Source organism: Diorhabda carinulata, chromosome X (genome assembly GCF_026250575.1).
Source record: "Diorhabda carinulata isolate Delta chromosome X, icDioCari1.1, whole genome shotgun sequence".
Taxonomy (NCBI): Eukaryota; Metazoa; Arthropoda; class Insecta; order Coleoptera; family Chrysomelidae; genus Diorhabda; species Diorhabda carinulata.
Window position 1 is genome coordinate 15933036 of NC_079472.1, and position 23073 is coordinate 15956108.

At 34.6% G+C, this 23073-nt stretch overlaps 1 protein-coding gene across 2 annotated transcripts in view; it reads right to left on the reverse strand.

Annotated features, from left to right (window-relative positions):
- The window catches only part of LOC130901904 (dynein axonemal heavy chain 10), a 74802-nt gene that overhangs the window by 16887 nt on the left and 34842 nt on the right, over positions 1 to 23073 (reverse strand). For both annotated transcript variants that reach the window (XR_009060336.1, XM_057813573.1), the window contains exons 29-44: positions 22854 to 23041; positions 19327 to 19464; positions 18657 to 19269; positions 14910 to 15149; positions 14162 to 14830; positions 13985 to 14104; positions 12751 to 12914; positions 12144 to 12398; positions 8986 to 9236; positions 6553 to 6882; positions 6238 to 6494; positions 5605 to 5956; positions 4246 to 4596; positions 2610 to 2856; positions 862 to 1043; positions 515 to 763 (exon numbers count right to left, since the gene is read on the reverse strand). Coding sequence is in view for 1 of the 2 variants with exons in the window: in XM_057813573.1 (XP_057669556.1) it covers positions 515 to 763; positions 862 to 1043; positions 2610 to 2856; positions 4246 to 4596; positions 5605 to 5956; positions 6238 to 6494; positions 6553 to 6882; positions 8986 to 9236; positions 12144 to 12398; positions 12751 to 12914; positions 13985 to 14104; positions 14162 to 14830; positions 14910 to 15149; positions 18657 to 19269; positions 19327 to 19464; positions 22854 to 23041 (4606 nt within the window). In the remaining variant the exon portion in view is untranslated. The remainder of the gene's footprint in view (positions 1 to 514; positions 764 to 861; positions 1044 to 2609; positions 2857 to 4245; positions 4597 to 5604; positions 5957 to 6237; positions 6495 to 6552; positions 6883 to 8985; positions 9237 to 12143; positions 12399 to 12750; positions 12915 to 13984; positions 14105 to 14161; positions 14831 to 14909; positions 15150 to 18656; positions 19270 to 19326; positions 19465 to 22853; positions 23042 to 23073) is intronic.

Sequence of the window (23073 nt, forward strand, 5' to 3'; positions counted from 1 at the left end):
CCTCCAAAGGCTCCTGAACATTGTTTAACATAAAAAAGACAAAATTCCTAGTTGTAACGTAGTTTGGACGTGTAACAAAGTTTATGTGAAAACTGGTCATCAGACGTAGAGATCAATCGCGGATAAAAAACCGAGGAGCTCATTCATGGGATCCAAAAACTATGATTTTGACCTCAACTTCAGAATATTTTACGTTTATGGAAGGGTGGACGTTGAAAGTTAACACTATGAACAGATTGGAAGTATTTGAGATGTGGATCTACCGAAGGTTTCTTAAAAACCAACGAAGAAATTCTGAGGAGAATGATAAGAGGTCGTGGATTGCTGGGCACGATAAAACGTGGGAAAATAGCATAACTGGGACGTGTGAGGTACAATTTGATAGAAGAAGAGATTCTTACCTCTAAAGACAGGATAGAATGGTCAAAAGCGATATCAAACATTCCTAAGTCCTTCAATCATTTAGGTATTTGGGGGTTTGATGTTTGTCGATGCATTTTGACGTATATCTTACCTCTGAGTATGAGTACGCATTCGCATATCGTTTGCACAGGTTCTGGTGGTGTAGCGAACGATCTGATTTCGGTAATATCCGATTTATCTAAATCGGACAGAGCCAATCGGGCAACTTCCAATGCTGGTAGAGCTTCCGCTAGAGCTTCTTCGGCTTCGGATTGTTCAGCGGATATCACCTTAGCTTGTTCTTCGATTTCTTGACTTTTCATCGAAGCGATATCTTTCTTTTCTGTCGCCGCTTGTGTACCTTGAAATTTAAGAATGTAGATTTGGAATAATTGCGCGAGACGACGTCCATTTTCTCAAGCGACATTTCGTGAAAATATATATAATACGGGAACTCACTTGCGTTGATTTCGGTCAACATGGCTTCACATTCGGCGGTAGCTTGGGCTACTATCACCTTCTGTTTCGCCAATTGCTTATTCAAAACGTCCAATTCTACTGTGGCTTCTTCGATTTTTTGCAAACCGCTTTTTAATCTTTCGCATTGCGCATTTATATAATTGTCTTTCTCATCCAATAACCTTAAAGTTTTAATTGAAATTAAGGTAGAAAAAAAAAAACTATTCCATTTGGGCGAGCACCAGCAACACGCCAAATCTGTTTGACCCATGTACAGGGTCCTTTACGACGAGCTGAATCGATATTTATGTTGCCCCCAACTTGGGATTCTTCTTAAAAACCCGTGCTGGGTGGCGTTTTCGAAACTCTTGCGGTGAAAGAGTTCGAAATGCATTCCGAACTCTTTCCTGTCAGTTTTATTTTGTTTGTTGATATGTCAGTTTTTTTTATAGCTCCAAACAACCGACAATTCAAAACCATGAAGATTTCAGTTTTCTGAAACTACCGGTTATACCCAAACCTCGTTAATTTTAACGGTTTTTATTAAATTTTTGGAATCTACGCGAAATTTCAATATAACTTTATATAAAGCATCGTATGCTTAAATTCAATCATTTTTTAATTATTTCACATTTTGAAAATTTTTGGACACATGCAGCCCCCCACTAAAGACATTATATTTCTAAGTTTAAGTGAGTCAGGTCTAATATTTTTGAGATTTGGAGGAATAACACTCAAAGCTTTCAAAATCTGTGAAAAACTTGGCAAAAATTTATATAGGGTGTTCAGAAAATGGTGCCGAATTTCGCTATATAAAAAAAATTTTCAAATGGCAACCACCATTTAACAAAAGTTAACGTATCAAAAATTAAAATACTTTAGTCAATTAGAAAATATTTAAAAACACTACACTAAGAGGAGAAGGAAAAAATTAAAAAATAAACTAAAGTAAATGTTCGAAATGGTTGCCCCCAACTTGGGATTCTTCTTAAAAACCCGTGCTGAGTGGCGTTTTCGAAATTCTTGCGGTGAAAGAGTTCGAAATGCATTCCGAACTCTTTCCTGTCAGTTTTCTTTTGTTTGTTCATATGTCAGTTTTTTTTGTAGCTCTAAACAACCGACAATTGAAAACCATGAAAATTTCAGTTTTTTCAAGTTTCTACAAAAACCGTTAATTTAAAATATATGAATTTACCAAAGAAGTCCCCTTAAATTAAAGCGTAGAATCCATTGGTGAAGAAAAAAATGGGGGTTGCCATTTGAAAAAATTAAGTTTTCGAATTTTTTAGATAGCGAAATTCGGCATCATTTTCTCAACACTCTATATAAATTTTTGTCAAGATTTTCACACATTTTGAAAGCTGTAAGTGTTATTCGTCCAAATCCCAAAAAATATTAGACCTGGCGCACTTAAACTTAGAAATATAATTTTTTTAGTGAAGGACTGCATTTGTCCAAAAATTTCGAAAATGTGAATTAATTAAAAATTGATTGACTTTAGGCATACGATGCTTTATATAAAGTTATATTGATATTTCGTGTAGATTCCAAAAATTTAACAAAAACCGTTTAAAATAACGAAGTTTAGGTATAAGCGAAAGTTTCAGAAAACTGAAATTATTTTAGCGAACGATCATTTCGGAAAACCCATGCAAGCAAATTTTCAGTATTTTCCCATATAGATATCACAGATTCAGCTCGTCATGAAGGACCCTGTATATCAAATAGAAGATGTCGGAAACTCTCACCTTAAATAAGTGTTGATGAAATCCAGATAATGTTTCGGCGTAACGTAATTTTTCCTTCTGAGCTTCAATAGATAATCTGTGGTATATTCATTCACCGAACTGTGAACGTGAACGACGTGATCTATGATTGGATCTCTATATTGTTCAGGTATTTTTGGATTTTCTTTCAAAAATACAGAAGCTACGGCCACTAAAGCTTGAAGGGGCCAAGGAAAAATCCAATCGATCGTTGTATTATTAACCAATCCTAAAATTTCCACATAATTATAGTTCATTCATTCAGCGCGCGAAATAATTTTATATAAGCTGTAAAAATAAGGTTAATATTCGTAAAAAATAATCAAAAAAATGAATCATAACCTCTTATAATCTTCTACAAGGCTCAAATTCGTTCATATTTGAAGCTCGATTCCCAAGCATACCGTGAGGATGCTCGACTCAATACAATTCGATTTATTGGCGATCCAGAGTTGACCAGAAACTTGGAGAGCTTAGAGCATAGAAGAAAGATCGTTTCTCACGTCGGATGCTCTTCTGAGCTGTTCAATTTTATCCCACATAGAGCAATATTTGAAAGACCTACTCGAAGTAGCTCATCAACATCGAATTTACCTTCAGACGCCCAGAACGTCAACCGCCGACATCACCTCTTGCTGAAAAATCTTGAATCATCGGAGCTTCAAGTTTGGGAACAGAAAACAATCAGAGGGGGCTAAATCTGGCAAAAAGGGATGAGATAGCAAGTCAAACTGGTTCATTGTTTTGATGAAACTTTTTTCTTAGTTAAATGTGGTCGTTTTTGCTTCATTTCTTCGCTCGAACGTTGCAATAATACCCGCCGTTGATAGTTTTTCCTTTTTCAAGATATTCAATGGAAATTACCCCAACAAACCTTGCCTGCAGATGGAAAGAGCCTTTGCCTTTTTTGGAGCCGGTTCTCTCTTTTCATTCCATTGTTGTGATTGTTTTTTGGTTCGGTTGTGAAGTGATGGATTCACGTTCTATCCATGGTCATGAAACTGCTTTTATTTCTGGTTTCCGTTTCACGACACAGTTTTCGTTCCATTGTAAGCAATCGTCTTGCTCACAGCTTCAATAAGCGATGTACTGAACTTTTCGGAATGCCTACTATGTCCGGTAGCTAGTGCACTTTCAATCGACGATCATCCGGTACCGCTTTGAAGATCTTCCTCAACATTTCTGCAGTCGTCACCTCAATTGGTCGACCACTGCGTTGCTGGTCTTCGCAGGTCGTCCAGTCTCGTCTAAACTTTGCTATCCAATATTTTACTGTTGATAACGAAGGAGAAGTCTCACCCAAAGCAGAATCTAGTTCAGCTTTTATATTGGTTATGCTAATGCCTTTCCAAGTGAAAGTATATTATCGCATAACGATGAAAAATGTTTTCCATGTTTACAAATTCACTGAAAACGTTCACTATTGATGGCTACTAAACAACGTGGCGTTTTCAAACATATGTTGTATAGATTGTGTTATTTTTCAAGCAACTACCGCCATCTCTAGGTCAGACCTGTTACATTTGTGACCATCCTCAACCACCCAGTTACTACTTTTAAGTTAGATAATTTTCGTCGCTAAACAACTATACTTTTGAAAAATAAAAATAGATAATACCTGGAAAGTTCCTGCACCTTTTGCTCAAAATATCACCCGAAGAAGACATTGATAGTACCACGTGTAAATTATCCTGGCAGGTATGTAAGAAGTAGTGCCAAACGGCGTCTTTGGCGACTCCGTAACCAGCTCTACCCGCGGCGGATCTACAGGAATTTATTATTTGATCTTTATCATCTTCGGTGAATAGAGAAGGTACATAACCGATCATCAAAATGTTATTAATAAATTCCAAGAAACCTTCTTCAACTATTTGACCTGCCGTGAAGAAGAAACAAGTTGGTTTGTTGTCGATACCTAGTTGCGAGTACAATTTCTTGAGGTCTTCCTTGAACAAGATTTCATTGTAACCTGTGAAACGATATTTTCGTTAAGTTTTCCATGAAAAATTAAAACCGAGATAGACATGACTGCACCGTGTCACTTCCGTACGTGATAAAAATAACCGTGTAGTCCTCGCTTATATTGAACGATAAAAAAATCGATATCACTCGAAATATTCGCCATTAGAACTCATGGAAATTACCGTGGAAAGTGCTGGAGTAGTAATCATTGATTTTTGAACAAAGTGATAAAGAAAAATGATTTTTTCATTGTTCACAAGTTTTTTAAGATAAAAAACATCAAAATCCGTTCACAAATAACTTAGATATCAAAATTTTTCAAATATTTAAAGCTAAAGAAAAATTTTTAGCAATACGGAATCAGAAAATGCTTCTAATTTTTCTCAAGACAGTTTTTATAATGAAAAACTTCGGAAAATTTTGACAAAACATGTTTTTAGAAATCATTTTTTGTTTACGACAATGCTCAAACTCTTTCAGTCAGAAATTCCTTGGAAATTTTACATTCGGAAATATTTATCCTAGTAGTACGGGCTACAATTCATTTTTGATCAAAATGATAACGAAAATTGATTTTTTTCATTGTTCACAAGTTTTTTAAGATAAAAAACATCAAAATCCGTTCACGAATAACTTAGATATCAAAATTTTTCAAATATTCAAAGCTAAAGAAAAATTTCGAGCGAGACGAAATCAGAAAATGCTTCTAATTTTTTTCAAGATGGTTTTTATAATGAAAAACATCGGAAAATTTTGACAAACTATGCTTTTAGAAATCAGTTTTTGTTTACGACAATACTCAAACTCACTCAGTCACCAGTAAATAATCATTGGTAAAATCGAAGATGTTAATTATTTCCTAGCCTAACCACTATATCCTAATCCTCAAGAATTCCTATGACTTAAATCGCTCTAAAACGATATTCCAATGAAACCTCAAGGATAATAAAAACTATTTCATATGGAGGAAAAGTGTCCAACTGTAAATTAATACTGAAACATCAGTGATAATTACCTCTACATAATGTGATTTCGAACATTTCGCAACCAGCAGTGAATGCTGCCAAGTTCGTGAAACTTCGTTTACCGGAACCTCCCACTCCCACCAACATCATGTGACCTCGTTCTAAACGCAAACCTCTGTGGATTCTAGTCAGATGTTCTAGAGCGTCGTTGAACAGTACTATATTCAATTTTTCTTTTCGTTCGTTATAGAGTTCGATCAATTCTTGAAATAGCGAATAAATAGCTTCGTAATCGAGTAGATCTTCGTAGAGACGAGGTTCGGTTTCGTTGGAAGCGTTTCTGTAATCTCCGAATAATATCGGATCGCGCATAGCGTATTCCGTCACGTCGATTTTTTCTTCCTGAAAACGCATATACGAGCGACGTTCGTTTCGTTATATATAATTCAATTTCCTCAAAATACAGTTGAAAATATTATCAAACAAGGTAAAAATAATAATTGTAATGAATGAAAAACTTCATTTTTTTTTATTTGGAATGTAGGGGTGATAAAAAAGACCTTAATGAATGGAAAAAAGAACGAGATTTAAGAATCTCGGAGCTTCTTTCAATAGAACATCTTCTAAACTCTTTGGAATTACTTCTGACAAAATGAAGATTACTAGCATTAAAGTGTCCTTACCTCATCTTCTTCTGCGGTCGTTTCTTCGATTGGTTCGAAAACAAAATCGTCGTCATCTATATTTTTCAAAGTTTCTTTAATAACAGCTTCCTTTTTCGGGAACGCTTTGTCCAATTCGATAAAAATATTTCTTGCCATGAAGTTTTGATCTTCTTGATTGATCAGTCTATCGCATATGACTCTGATAAACTCGTTCCTCCATAACCTCACAATAAAAGGTACTTTGGTGTACAATTTCGGTACGCTTTTACACATACCTGAACGGAAATTTTTTTAAAAATAATATTTCGTTTTGTTTTATATTTATTATAATACCTGCGGTGATTCTAGACAAATCTCTCATGTTGAAAATGTAGTGGAATTTGCTGGGAGTCGGTGGTAGCTGGTTCACGCAAATATTGTACAAATTCAAAGTGATGGTCATCAGAATTGGTGCTATTTGTACGGGTTCTTCGAATATAGATAAATGCCCGCTCAAGATATTAGTGTATATGCGATGTAGGGTCGAAGTTGTTGGAAAAACCAAATTAACAACAGTAAACATGGACATGAAACGAGGATCTACTTCGTTTCTACCGCCGCCGGCTACTCCCATAGCGGCGAAGTACGAAATGTCTTTCAAAATCTTCCAATTCAAATCTTTTCCTAAAATATCATATAAATTATAAATAGAATGCAACAAATTGCGAATCCACACGTGTAAAATTTGTTTTTCCACCATTCGCAGGTGATATTATTACCAAAACTACCTGGAGTTGGTTTATCAATTCCAATATAACATCTCGAAGCCTTGAACATCAATAAAGTCGCTGGCCCCGAGGGAATCCCATATGAGACAACAAATCCGCTTTGCAAAATCATTCTTTTCCTTATCATACAAAAGATGTATCTGTAGATTAGGAACTTGCCCAACCCGTTTCAAAAATAAAAGGGGAAAAGACAACAACTACCATCCGATTGCCGTTGTTTGCCAAGATCATAGAGAAAATCGTTAATAAGCGAATATTAAGTCCAGGTCATCATCAGCGACCATCAAGGCTTTCGTAAACATAAATCAAGGAATCTCTGGACATGTTGAAGGCTTCTGATTGAGTTTAACGCAGTAAAGACCCGGGCTGTTGTTTTAACAAAAAATAATTGCGCTTCAGCTCTGGATTTCGTCAACATCATCGTAAATTAGCCTGTTGGGGGTTGCGCTGAGGTAGCTTCACAGAAACTTGATGTCCTCTTTAAGACCAAAAAACTGTATACTCAGCAACAGGTTCTAATACTCCCCATGACTTTGAATTGTACATATTTGGAGTACTGCTTGTACAGCTAGAGCCTTGAAGAGGCTCGATTAAATACAAGAAAGAGCAATTAACAAAGAAACTATTTCTTTAAGACTGGAAATCAGACTCGGTTCTTGTACGACAATCTAGATACCAAATATGTGTTTTTTCTGGATTTTTCTTATATATATATCTCATGACTTATGTCACCAACGTCAAGGATGTATAACAAATCTTCACGAGAAAGAATCTCTGGACACATCGAAGGCTTTTCACATACCCTCTGTCTCCTGTACATCAATGACCTACTTAAAAAGATTAAACTATAACTTCGCCAACGATAGGACATTGGTGACGTTTAAATCAGCCGCCCCAGTGAACTCCAAATCCGTAGACGGCAACAGATCACAACCATGAAAAAAGATCTTTAAACATTCTGAAAACTATCTGATTGAGTTTAATGCAGTAAAAATCCAAGCTGTTGTTTTGACAAAAAATATTTGCGCGCAGCACCGGATTTAGTCCTATCTTGACATAAACTATCACCATCATCGCCAATTCGCCTGTTGGGGGTTGCGCTGAGGTAGTTTCACAGAAACTTGGTCCTCTTTAAGACCAAAAAACTGTATAATCAGCAACAGCTTCTAATACTCCCCAAGATCTTGATTTGTCCAAATTTGAAGTACTGCTTGTACAGTTAGAGCCCTGAAGAGGCTCGATTCAATATAGAAAAGAGAAGTTAATGAAGAAAGCTGTTTCTCTAAGACTAGAGATTAGACTTGGGTCTCGTCCGACAATCTAGATACCAAAGATGCGTTTCTTCTGGATTTTTCTTATATATAAAGAATATTTTTATGGATTAACTATCTTGACAATCGCCTAATACGTCATGGAGGCGTTATTAGAAAGCTATATAGCTTATAGCACTGGTACATCCGTTTTTTCTTATATCTCTTCAACATTTATTCTTACAGGTGTTTTATCCACAAACGCGCACGTGGTAAAGCCCGTCTTGTTGAGGATCCACCTCTAGACGTTCACGTTTGGTTGCGAAGCAAGACATTCCTCTACACCTTGTCGTAATACGCTCCACGTTCTTCGTACGAAGTCTCCTCTTCTATGGGACATTCTGGGGGTCTTTTTCTCGTGAAGTTCTTTATCGTCGCGATTGTTTTTTATCATAAGTGTGTTAGCGCTGCCTCTATTAGAACCGTTCCGAGTTTTTTTCGACGATAACAGTTCCAAACCTCCATCTCTGAAGATGTCTTCTATGATGATATGCAGTTTACTGAACTTTGAAAATATAAAGTAAAAATGCTACCATCGCATTATTGTAGCCATCGTTAGAAATATTTTAGTGTGTGAAGTGTTTAAATCTAAGTATTTATCAAAAAGTGATTGTCAATGTGTGGAATGAACCATAAAGTCGATTTTTTTGTCGTTTTTACAAATGTTTTTCCTTAGTTGCCCCACTTACCCCTATCGTAAAAACCTCCTTTTTCGAACAGCAATTTGAGCAAAGCGATCGGTTGTTGAGTACCGTATTCATCTACTTGAGGCATATTCATATCGTCTATGAAACATATCAATTTTTTACCCATAGGAGGACCGTAAATTTCTTTGGTACGTTTCTCCACCGACGATTCCAAATTTAATTGCACATCCATCGACGATGTTCTCGAGGAAAAATTTATGTTCAACAGAATAAATATTTCGGTATCCAAATTTCTGGAAAAAGAAGTTATATACGAGTTCATCTCCAACTGTTTCCAGTTAAAGTCAAATAGTCCAGTAATTTTGGGTAGATTTAGACAAGAATTTCGAAAAATCGAGATACCCAAATATAAAGTGGTTCAAATTCGTTCATTTGACCTCCTAAAACTCCTCTCAATATAATTCTATTGAGGCAACTTTAAAAATCGGAGATCAAAAGCACATTTTTTGCAAATAACTCGTTTTCTATGGGTTTTACGCTTTTTGTATATATTATCAATATTGTAGAGCATTAAATTCTCTACAACTTTTGTTTCAAACATTTTTTTCATACGGTGAATCGTTTGTGAGATAGAGAGCAGAGCGCGCGCGTTTAATATCCCGTTTGAAATCATTTGGTAGCTCCGATCAAAATAATAATAATTTGGGTAAACTTGCACCACGACACGATTTAAATGTGTCAAAATTAAATGCCGAAGTGTAAAGTGTACTAACTCTAATATATTTCCGAGCGTTGTTTTTTTATCATCAAATCAGTGTGAAACCATAGAAATCGATACGAAATTATGATATATGTAAAACTGTTGATGTATTGATGATTGCAGAACATAAATCGATATCTATATCGATTAAAATTTATATTAAACCTCAATGATAGATTTAAAACATGATAAATCATCAAAGATCAATATGAAAATTGTAAATCTATTCCAATCATTGCTAAACCATGTTAATTTGGATAAATCGATGTATATCGATACATAAATTGGTGTGAGATAATGCAAATAGATGTGAATCGATGCAAGAATATCTAAAGTGACAAATTCCAACGTAAATCGATATCCATATCGATATAAATTGATGTTAAACCACGACGATCGATTTAAAACATGATAAATCATCAAAGATCAATATGACAATTGAAAATCTATACCAATCGTTGTTAAACCGTGTAAATTTAGATAAATCGATGTATATAGATACATAAATTGGTGTAAAATAATGCAAATGGATGTAAATCGATGCAAGAATATCTAATGTGACAAACTCCAAAGTAAATCGATATCCATATCGATATAAATTGACGTTAAACCACGACGATCGATTTAAAACATGATAAATCATCAAAGATCAATATGACAATTGAAAATCTATACCAATCGTTGTTAAACCGTGTAAATTTAGATAAATCGATGTATATAGATACATAAATTGGTGTAAAATAATGCAAACGGATGTAAATCGATGCAAGAATATCTAATGTGACAAACTCCAAAGTAAATCGATATCCATATCGATATAAATTGACGTTAAACCACGACGATCGATTTAAAACATGATAAATCATCAAAGATCAATATGACAATTGAAAATCTATACCAATCGTTGTTAAACCGTGTAAATTTAGATAAATCGATGTATATAGATACATAAATTGGTGTAAAATAATGCAAATGGATGTAAATCGATGCAAGAATATCTAATGTGACAAACTCCAAAGTAAATCGATATCCATATCGATATAAATTGTCGTTAAACCACGATGATAGATTTAAAACAAGATAAATCATCAGAGATCAATATGACGATCGTAAAACTATACCAATCATTGCTAAACCATGTTAATTTGGATAAATCGATGTATATCGATACATAAATTGGTGTAAAATAATGCAAACGGATGTAAATCGATGCAAGAATATCTAAAGTGAAAAATTCCAACGTAAATCGATATCCATATCGATATAAATTGATGTTAAACCACTATGATCGATTGAAAACATGATAAATCATCAAAGATCAATATGACAATTGTAAATCTATACCAATCGTTACTAAACCGTGTAAATTTAGATATACGATGTATATCGTATATAAATTGGTGTAAATTAATGCAAATAGATATAAATCGATGTAAGAAGTGACAAATGTCAATGTCAATCGATATCCGTATCGATATAAATTGACGTAATGATCGATTTAAAACATGATAAATCATCTTAGATCAATAAGACAATCCTAAATATGACTATGACTATAATGATCGTTGGCGAACCGTGTAAATCTAGATAAATCGATGTATATCGATACATAAATTGGTGTAGAATAATGTAAATGGATGAAAATCGATGCAAGAATATCTAAAGTGACAAATGTCAATGTCAATCAACATTAATCGATATGTCACTGCCATGATCGCTCGGAAACATTGTAAATAATCATAAATCGATTTGAAAATCAATGTAAGGATATGCTGATCGTTGCGAAACGGTATAAATTGAGCCACATCGTCATCTAAATAGATTTAAAATAATGTAATTTGAGATAAATCGATACAATAATACCTAAACCGACATTAGTCGATTGCAGATCCGTGTATATGGAGATAAATCGATATAGGTATATTAATTTTACAATCGATGTAAACCTCAATAAATCGTCTTAAATAGACATACATCATGGTATATCGATATGCAAATTAGTTTAAACTTTTATAAATCTATACATAGATTTCTATCACGTCACGTTAAGCAAAAATTTAAAGTTTATTCATTCCTAAGACATACTAGACGTAAACAAAAGTACGCCATGTTGTCTACTCGTGATGGTACAAAATGGAATAGGACCGGACTTTGTAATAACACAAAAAATGTTTAAAAATGAAATAAATACATCCAGCATTGTCATCATCAAGGAAGTAATCAAAGAATAAGTAAAGAATAAATATTACTCTCAAATTTATCAAAATATTGTGAAAAGAATGATATTTTAGATGATATAATTGTTGGTTAGATTAACACGTTATATTAGATTTCCTCTAATTTGTTACTTTCTTTTTAAGTCTGACAACGTTGTCTAAACCTTATAGTCATTTCACGATACGTGTCATAATTTTTTATTTTTTTTTTTTCGAATACGAACCTCAGGAAATCCTGGATGATTGCAGTTTTCGAAGTGCCGGTTTCTCCTATGAGTACGATAGGTCTTCGTATTTTATTCATCAGTTCTAAAAGATAAGTTACTCGTACGGTATCTACTGTCGGGACGAGAATTTCGGAAAATCTCTTTTCTCTATCGTGAACGTAAGGTGATACCAACCAATCCCACGCCACCCACTTCTTTTGCTTGAGGTCCAAAAAATAATCGTAATAAGATGGAAAAGTGGTCGGAGTGTGTCTAAAATATGACAAAACAATAATTATCATCAAAGTTTGAAGTTCAGTTCAGTTCCTCTTTAGACTGAAACATCCTACGAGAGAAATCGTGACCATTTATATACTAAATTCGGGAAATAAAATTCTTTTCATGAAAGAAAGTCACTACATTATCGAAGAAGAGAACACAGCAAGCAATTCCACATCCACTGTTTCTTTTAATGGAGTCATGACTTGAAATATTGGTCGGCAAATTCATCAAAACTTAACATGTTTTATACATGTTAAGTAGAAGACTCGTGGGTGCAGGTTAAAACCACAGAATCTGCGCTATTCTAATACTAATAAATGTCTTATCCATCAATATTCTTTACCTTAGGTCGCACATATTTTCTGGATTATCGTCAAATACCAAAAGCGACACCTGCGATTTCATATATTCGTCAAATTCGATTCTGGAAGCATCCACCAAAGACGCTCCGACGGAATTGTAGATGCATGTGACAAATAGGGCTTGAAGCAGATCGACGTCAGCCTCCTGCATAAAGAAACTATCTAAATATTTATAAAATTACTACTTTCTTTATTTTTGTATGCCAAAAAAGTGGAGAGGATTACAATTTTTAATACCACCAACCATAAGTAGTAAGTTTTAACTTCAGTTGAGGCACTGCTACTAATATATCAAGAGGGCATGTGCACAGTACATTTTGAATATAAATATGAACTAGTCAAGACACCATTAACCGTTCTTTCGAACACTTCGGGCTACGTTAAGCATCTCCTGGTGTTTGGGAAAGCTTTTCCAATTCCTTTCTCTAAAAATAAACATCCAAAAGAAACTAACAACTCAAGACCAATAAGCCCGTTGCTGATGGTATCAAAAATCCTAGAAAGACATATATACAACCAAATTTTTGACTAATTTACACCAACATTAACACCAACATAAATAAAAAGCAGAGTGGAAGCTGCTGAAGGTGATTTGTGTCAACATTTAAAAAGTGGTCTAATCTTGTGACGAAAATAATTAGAAGGTGAACATTATATTAGTAGAAGAAATTGTTTAAAACGGCCGACTCCCAAAATAAAAAAAAAATACAGCATAGAGCGGTATTTCCAAAACAAGTATTCCAAGGATCCTACATGAGAATGACAAAAACAGCGTCGAATAAAATACGTAATTCGATCAATTGTAACCAGTGACGCAGCTATGGTCTTCTAATGTGATCCGACATACAAAAGAGATTCCAAAGAATGGCCAAAAGTCACGAAAAGCACCAAAAAAGTAACGGCTACAATATTTTGATTGTCTTCAAGAAATTAAAACCAACCGTCATATGACTTCGACCTACTAAAGCAATTGCATCAAAAAATTATCGAGAAAAGCCGCTTCTTGATCTCCAGTCCCATCCACACTTCTTCGCACACACACTTCGACTACTGTACACGAATGTGACTTTACAGAGATCGAATAACCACCGCATAGCCCTGATCTGGCCCCGAAGAACAGAAGCTTTAGTCAGACGTTTTGAAAAGTGACTTTATGATGTTAGGTTAAGATCTAATGGAGCACACCACGTATTATTTGAATATAGTATATCTTACCGCATCAGGATCAGTTGGAATATCTTCCATTTTTTGCGGATATATAGAATCAATCATAAAACACAATTGGGTGATCATATTCAAACCAGTTTGAGGGATAACAGTTTTGAGTGGATCAACCTACGATATAAATATTTCTAATACATCTTAGACAACGATAAAATCGAATTATCTCACCTGTCTGGTACCCAAAACCCCCTCCAAAACATACGATAACAAATCCGGTATGAATTTAAGATACAACTCTTGTAATGCTTCCCTTTCTGCGGCCCAACTGCGCGTTTTTAACCATTTATCCCAATAGGGCTGGTAACCGAGATTTTTCGGATCCACGTACACCATTCCGGCTCTGGATACGGTTGCGGGGGAGGCGTACTGAAGATCACCGACTTCGAAAAGCAGCGCGCAGACTGGAGTTTGTAAACGAATTCGTTCACCATTAGCTAAAGTCAATAATTTGTTATCGTCCATTACGGAATTCATGTTTTCTATCCAAAGAGCATCCACGTCTCCGTCGAATAATATGTATCTTCTTTCTTGCTTCTCCGTAGGTCTATTCATTTCTCTGAAGATGCACGATAGCAAACCGTCGGTCCAATCTCTTGTTACCGGATCTAAAATTCCGTATAGTTCAATAACCGAACACGCCTTCGGGTTCAAAGTGTGTATTTTTGTTACCAGACCCATATAGGTTTGAGCTTTGGCTAGGGCGTTTATTACCACAGATTTTCCTCCACCGGTGGGTCCCACTAACATAGTGGAATGTCTAGTCATCATAGTTTCGTACATCTGAACCACCTTGTCCACTTGATAGGGGAGTACAATATAATTGTCCTCATTCAGTACCTTAAAGATTGAATTATTCAATAATCCAAACACCCTGTATATGAGAGAATCCTCGAAAGTAGCTCTAAATACGACTTACGTGTTCTACTGCAGCATTGAAATCGGGATAACCGACTCTAGGACAATCCATTCCGGGGAAAAGATCCTTGATGAGACCCAAAAAGAGCGGAACGTCTTCGTATACAAATTTCGGATGGTTCATGTCTCTGAGAGCTCTCATAAGTACTAAAGCTTCTTTTATATCCGGAGAGGCTCTTTTCAACACGCCAGCCATTCTCAAAACAGAATTCAAAGCTCTCAATCCCCAATCGTAATGGAACTATAAATAATTCGATAAATAAAACTAACTAAATCGATACAGGGTAATTAAATCGATATAAAACGATCCAAAAACTAATGTAATCGATTACTAAGTGAAAATCGATATCACTAAAACCAGATTTATCGATGCAAAACGATGTAAATCATCATAAATAGATGTTTATTGATGATTAACTTTACGAAAACAATTACAAAATGATTTTGATCAATTTAAATAATGGAAACAATATTCAATTGATATACAATTTGATATGAATTGATGCAATTCGGTATACATTATAAATCGATGTTTATCGATTGACAATTTGATGTCAAGCCATCAAAATTGACATGAATCGATAAAAAACTATTTAAATCGATGTGAATCGACATAAATCGATGTGAAACATAAACAGAAACCAATTGAAAACAATTGGTATAGTCATAACTTGTTATGTTTCTAAATATTCCTGATTTTAGATCTCTTCTGCTTCAACATTAGTTTCTTTTTTGTTATTTTTTTAAAAGAATGATAAAAATTGACGTTTCGACTTCTTTTAGTCTTCATCAAAATATTTCAAAGTCGAAACGTCAATTTTTATCGTTCTTTTAAAAAATTATCAAAAAAAAAAAATTTTGAAACAGAAGAGATCTAAAATCAGGAAACATAACAAGTTCTGACTATACCAATTGTTTCGAATTGGTTTCTGTTTATGTTTCACATCGATTTATGTCGATTCACATCGATTTAAATAGTTTTTTATCGATTGTCAATCGATAAACATCGATTTATAATGTATACCGAATTGCATCAATTCATATCAATTTGTATATTAATTCAATATTGTTTCCATTATTTAAATTGATCAAAATCATTGATCAAAATCAAAATCGGTGTAGCAATGCTCATTAATTAAAAATAATGTGAATTGACATAAAAGGATGAATATTGATAGGCAATTCGATGCAGAACTATACAAATACATATAAATCAACATAAATCAACGTGAGTCGATCTAAAACCATGCTAATTGTCGCAAAACGATGTACATACATATAAATTGATTACTATCGATAGAAAAATCGGTGTAAAACCATTAAAATTACCATTAATGGATGCAAAACTATGTAAATCGATATAAACCGATGTTATTCGATTCACAAATAAGGTGTAAAACCGTGCTAATCGATTCAAAATTATGTAAATTAACATGAATGGATGTATATCAATATTCAAATGGATAGAAAACGATGCATAACATGTGAAACAACATAAATCAAATTTAATCGTTGCAAATTGATAAAACATATCATTTGAATCGCTAAAAATCGATGTAAATTGATACACAAGTGGATGAGGAATGATGAAAATATACATAAATCGATACAAAACTATATAACAATCGATACAAACTGATGTATAGAAACATATTTCGATATGCATCGAGCTAAATTCATTCCAAATTTTGAACATGGACAAAAATATCTATAAAGTCATATAAGTCGATGTAAATCGACATAAATCGATATAGAAATGTTTAAACAAACACAAATCGATGTAGAAATGTCCAAATAGACACAAATCGATATGGGAATGTCCAAACAAATACGATTTCTTTTAAACTGATGTAGAAATGTTCATATAGATAAAAATCGATGTGGAAATATTCATCAATCGATATAAAAATGTCTAAATAGAAACAAATCGATGTAAATCGATGTGGAAATGCCCAAATAGACACAAATCGATGTAAAAATGTCTAAATGGACACAAATCGATGTGAAAATGTTCATATAGACACAAATCGATATAAAAATATCTAAATAGATACAAATCGACCTAAAAATATTCAAATAGATACAAATCGATGTAAAAATGTCTAGATAGACACAAATCGATGTGAATCGATGTAGAAATGTCTAGATAGACACAAATCGAAGTGGAAATGTCTAAACCGATGTGAAAATGTCCATATAGGCAAAAATCGATAAAAAAATGTCACAAATTGATTTCAGCTGATGTAAAAATGTCCGAATAGATAAAAATCGATGTAAACATGTCTAAAAATGTCCAATTAGACACAAATCGATACAAACCGATGTGAAAACGTCCCGATAGACACAAATCGATGTAAATCGATGTGGAAATGCCCAAATAGACACAAATCGATGTAAAAATGTCTAAATGGACACAAATCGATGTGAAAATGTTCATATAGACACAAATCGATATAAAAATATCTAAATAGATACAAATCGACCTAAAAATATTCAAATAGATACAAATCGATGTAAAAATGTCTAGATAGACACAAATCGATGTGAATCGATGTAGAAATGTCTAGATAGACACAAATCGAAGTGGAAATGTCTAAACCGATGTGAAAATGTCCATATAGGCAAAAATCGATAAAAAAATGTCACAAATTGATTTCAGCTGATGTAAAAATGTCCGAATAGATAAAAATCGATGTAAACATGTCTAAAAATGTCCAATTAGACACAAATCGATACAAACCGATGTGAAAACGTCCCGATAGACACAAATCGATGTAAATCGATGTGGAAATGCCCAAATAGACACAAATCGATGTAAAAATGTCTAAATGGACACAAATCGATGTGAAAATGTTCATATAGACACAAATCGATATAAAAATATCTAAATAGATACAAATCGACCTAAAAATATTCAAATAGATACAAATCGATGTAAAAATGTCTAGATAGACACAAATCGATGTGAATCGATGTAGAAATGTCTAGATAGACACAAATCGAAGTGGAAATGTCTAAACCGATGTGAAAATGTCCATATAGGCAAAAATCGATAAAAAAATGTCACAAATTGATTTCAGCTGATGTAAAAATGTCCGAATAGATAAAAATCGATGTAAACATGTCTAAAAATGTCCAATTAGACACAAATCGATACAAACCGATGTGAAAACGTCCCGATAGACACAAATCGATGTAAATCGATGTGGAAATGCCCAAATAGACACAAATCGATGTAAAAATGTCTAAATGGACACAAATCGATGTGAAAATGTTCATATAGACACAAATCGATATAAAAATATCTAAATAGATACAAATCGACCTAAAAATATTCAAATAGATACAAATCGATGTAAAAATGTCTAGATAGACACAAATCGATGTGAATCGATGTAGAAATGTCTAGATAGACACAAATCGAAGTGGAAATGTCTAAATCGATGTGGAAATGACCATATAGGCAAAAATCGATAAAAAAAATGTCACAAATTGATTTCAGCTGATGTAAAAATGTCCGAATAGATAAAAATCGATGTAAACATGTCTAAATAGCCACAAATCGATGTGGAGATGTTAAAAACACAAAAAACGATTTAAATTGACGTAAAAATGTCCAATTAGACACAAATCGATACAAACCGATGTGAAAACGTCCCGATAGACACAAATCGATTTAAATCTATCCGAAACTATGTGAATTAACGTGATTAAATAGAAGAAAATTGATACTGAGATAACGGCTAACCTGTTTGGATAGTTGTTCCCTGGCGAGTTTGTACAAAACCGTCATCTTCTTAGCCAATATTTTCGACTCTAGAAATCCATCGGAAAACAACGAGATCATACAAATCATCTCCAAATCGGGTACGATGCATACGACCGGTCGAAAAAGTGCCTTAACCGATTCGGGTAGTTCGGTTCTACCGGCATAACCCGGATTCATTGTGATGAATATACCAACTTTGGAATCCAAAGCGATTTCGACACCTTCGAAAGTGAATTTTTCCAATTTCATCATCAATGCGCTTCTGATTGTTTGCAATTGCGTCGATATGACGGACAGTACGGAAATATCGATTCTATTGAACTCGTCGAAACAACCCCACGCGCCGCATTGCGCCAAACCGGCCAACGTAGTACCGATCGCTTTGAAATCCATCCCTTCACCGCAATTAGTCACTATACAAAGCAACGCCATGGCTTTGGCGAGATCTTTAGTGGTTTCCGTTTTACCAGTACCCGCAGGTCCGGCCGGAGCTCCACCCATATGCATTATCAACGCTTGCGTTATGGTTAAATAGATTCTATCCGTTAGAGGAGTAATCACTAGTCTACCATTCAATCCCATATATTCGTACCTAAAAATTTGAATATTAAGATATACCATAAATAAAATTTATTTGGTAGGTATTCACCCATATTCGAATGATCCAGTGCATTGTGTTACCCAAAGATTATCCAATTGGTTGACCCAATAAAACCTCAATTGGCTTTCCCATTCGAATTCCGTTATACTTGTTACGCTGTCTCTTACAAATCCTTCCACAATGTCTCTAAAATATACAGTTATTATAGAAAAGTTCCGATTACTAAGAAACTGGATTATTGGGAATCTTGGGTATACGTTCTGGATATATCGACATTCCGATCCTTGAAATAATAAAATTTGTCGTCTAATTTGGTTATTTTCTCAAAGACCGATCCATCTAGATCGCCATCGATGAACACACTTTACTTTCAGGTCACCGCTGAAATTCCCAGGGATGCATCTAGTTACTCACCCTCTTTACCATCTACATCAACGAACTATCCGACAAAATTACTTATACTATCTACCCCTTAGGTAATAGAATAGACCATTAACATCAAAATGATGTACGATGTTTATTATGACAGTATTAACAAACACAAAACAAAAAGACGTCATCTACTGAATCAGGTTCTTCAAGTACATCTTTAATATCATTATTAGTTCTTTCTCTTTCAATAGGACCAGGTCCTGTTCAATCCTGTACGTTTGACCCTCTTCCTGGATCTTCCTGAGAAGCTCTCGTTCCACCTCTTTGGTGGTCTGCCTACAGGTCTGCGTCTTAGCCCACTTTGCTCTTCAGTCATTCTTTCTACGTGATCCCTCCAGGATTTTTTTCGTGCCCTGATCCATCTCACCACATCCTGTACGCCCAATTCTTCTCTTACGTCATAACTCCTTATTAGGTCCCTGATTCCTTTGATGGTTCGCAGTATTTTCATCTCTGTGGTTCTCATTATTATTTTTTTTGTTAATGTCTCGGCTCTGGTTTCTGAGGTTTCACATACGTTTTATAGATTCTGGTCTTGCTCTGTGAGCTCAACGTTTTGTTTCTCCACACCATATCTCTCAGACAGCCGCCGACTTTTGATCGTTATTAGTGTTAACTATTACCATCATGAAGCCATCGGTCTTTGGAACAAAGTTCTACAAATATGATTTTCGTAATCATCGTGCCACCATCTTGGTTTCTTATATTAACTTGAAATCGGCTTTAGACGGGACGAAAATCCGAAGGGAATATCCCTTATCTAGCTTGGAGATAGTCTAATGTAGATTTTTGATTACCTGCTGAGGATTTTTTTATCTTTTACGAGAGCAGATGGATAAGGTCAATCAACCCACTTCCTTCTGCTTATCGGGGTTCTGATGGTACCAGAAGTACCTGACCCAACAAAGAAAACACGAAAATTCTGTTTATTATCCAACGTAATCTCCTTTTAGCTCCTTTTCCCAGCGATGTTCAATAAGTTCGATATACTTTTTATAATAAGATTTGTCAAATATTTAATTACCGAGACATTTTTTCAAGTTTGGGAAGATAATATGATCCGAGGAGGCTAAATCTGGCGAATAGGGTGCATGAGGTAGCGATTGAAACTTTAATTCAATTAATTTTGGCCATTGCAATAATGGATATATGAACTGGGTATTGTCTTGATGAAACAAAACTTGCTTCTTAGCCAAATGCAGCCGTTTTGGCTTGATTTCTTCGCTCAAACGTTGCACAATATTCATCGTTGATAATCAATGAATATTATCCCACACTCATATCAAAAAACCGACGCCAAGACCTAGCCTGCAGATGGAATGACCTTTGGAGCCGATTATCCTTTTTAAGTTCATTGTTTTGATTGTTCTTTTGGTTTTATTTCTATGAAACATGATCAAACATCATCACGACGCAGTTTTTGTTCCATTGTAAGCAAACGCAGCAACCATCTTGCGCACAGCTTTCTCATGTCCAAATTTTCGGTTTTTGCTTGATTTCTTCGCTCAAACTTTCCAATTAATACGCTGCAGATAGTTTTTTCTTTTTAAAGATGACCTTGCTTGCAGATGGAACTCCATCAAATCACCCATACCCAGAAACGTAATTAACAGAAGTGTTAAAACGAAGGGGCTACTATACACTTCACTATTTAAAGATCTTAAACGAAGTGAAAAATTTAGTAAAGGGAATCTACAATAATTTAATTACTACATCCATAAAAAGATTATTGGTATCAATAAAATAATTATCATTAGAACTATAGAATGAGAGTTGTACGATCCCAAACTTTATAAAATGAGCGAAATTTATGATAATTTAGAGAACGTAGTAAAGAGATAGAACCAGTTGCTGTTTAACACCTTAGCTTTTATTAATGGTCAGTATAAGAGTATTAAATATGTTTTCCTTCAACTGAAATGACCTCAACCACTAATTTAGCGCACATATCCTTGACGTCATGATTTTGGAAACGCACTTCTTATCATATGCAGTGCATTCCATATAAAATAGAAGTTTCTTGAATTAACGCTATAAATTTCCAATTGTTTTCAAGTCTGGTAAATCACCATGTCAATAGACAATCCACAAGTTATATTGAGATATTCCATTAAATGTTTTCGTCTTTTTAGAAAGGTGTTTCCGCTTTCCTCTATTGTAAATGGTCTCATTTCAAAGGTACACTTTGATATCGTCTAATAGCAGTTGATTGATATAATTCTACAAATAAATGTGTTTCATCGTTTAAAATCACGTTTTTCCAATCAATAACAGTCTATACTATGCAAAATCAGTTTGTTTTTTCTTTGGTTTTCGTCGTTTCGGTCTTTTCTCATACAATTGGAGTACTCAGTTCAATACCATAAACCAGATGGTGGAACGGCCTTCTTTGAAGCCGCTTCTTCCTTTTTAATCCGTTGTTTCGATTGTTCTTTTATTTCGTGATGTATCCACGTTCCATCCATGGTCATGAAACGGTTTTTGTTCCATTGTGAGCACCCATCTTGCGTATAGCTTCAAAATGCGATGTACTGGTACGATAGCAATTCAGACTGGTGATTTTGCTTGATTTCTTCACCAAAACGTTGCAATAATAATCGCCGTTGATAGTTTTTCTATTTTTAAGATACCCAATATCAAAAATTATCCCAAAAAACGACGCCATGACCTTGCCTACAGATGGAACCGTCTTAATCTTCTTTGAACCAATTCTCCTTTTTCATTTCACTGTTGTGATTGTTTTTATGTTTTGAAATATCTTCAGCTTGTTTTTGCCCCATTGTGAGCACCCTTCTTGCTCACAGCTTCAATAAGTGATGTACTGAACTTTCAGTCGACGATCATCCAGTAGATTTTCTTCAACATTTCTGTAATCGTCTCCTCATTTGATCCACAGCCACGATGTTCTGATCTTCGCCTAATTTAAATTTTGTTACCCAAAGATTTTACAGTTTTTAACGAAGGAATAGCCTCATCCAAAGTAGAATCTAGCTCAGCCATCTCTAGGTCAGACCAGGTACTTCTGAAAGCCTTCTGAATCTGTTTTCGTCCAATTTAAGACTCCAAATGTTCAAGTACCATTAAAATTAGCGTATTCTAACTAATTATCTTCTTATTATTAAATAAATACATGGAAAAATTACCTGGAATGTACTTCGACGATAGCGATCGTTCTAAATTTAGTTCTATCATTAGGCGACAATTCCGCCCTGACGGTCAACACAATTTCCTCCAACTGTTTATTCAATTGTTCGAGATATTCTTTCATGGCTCGTTTATTGCCTTTCTGGAATTTCGCGAAAACGTTTTCCACTTCGGCAGTCCACCAAACCTTAAAAACACAGATCGAGACACACTTGACAA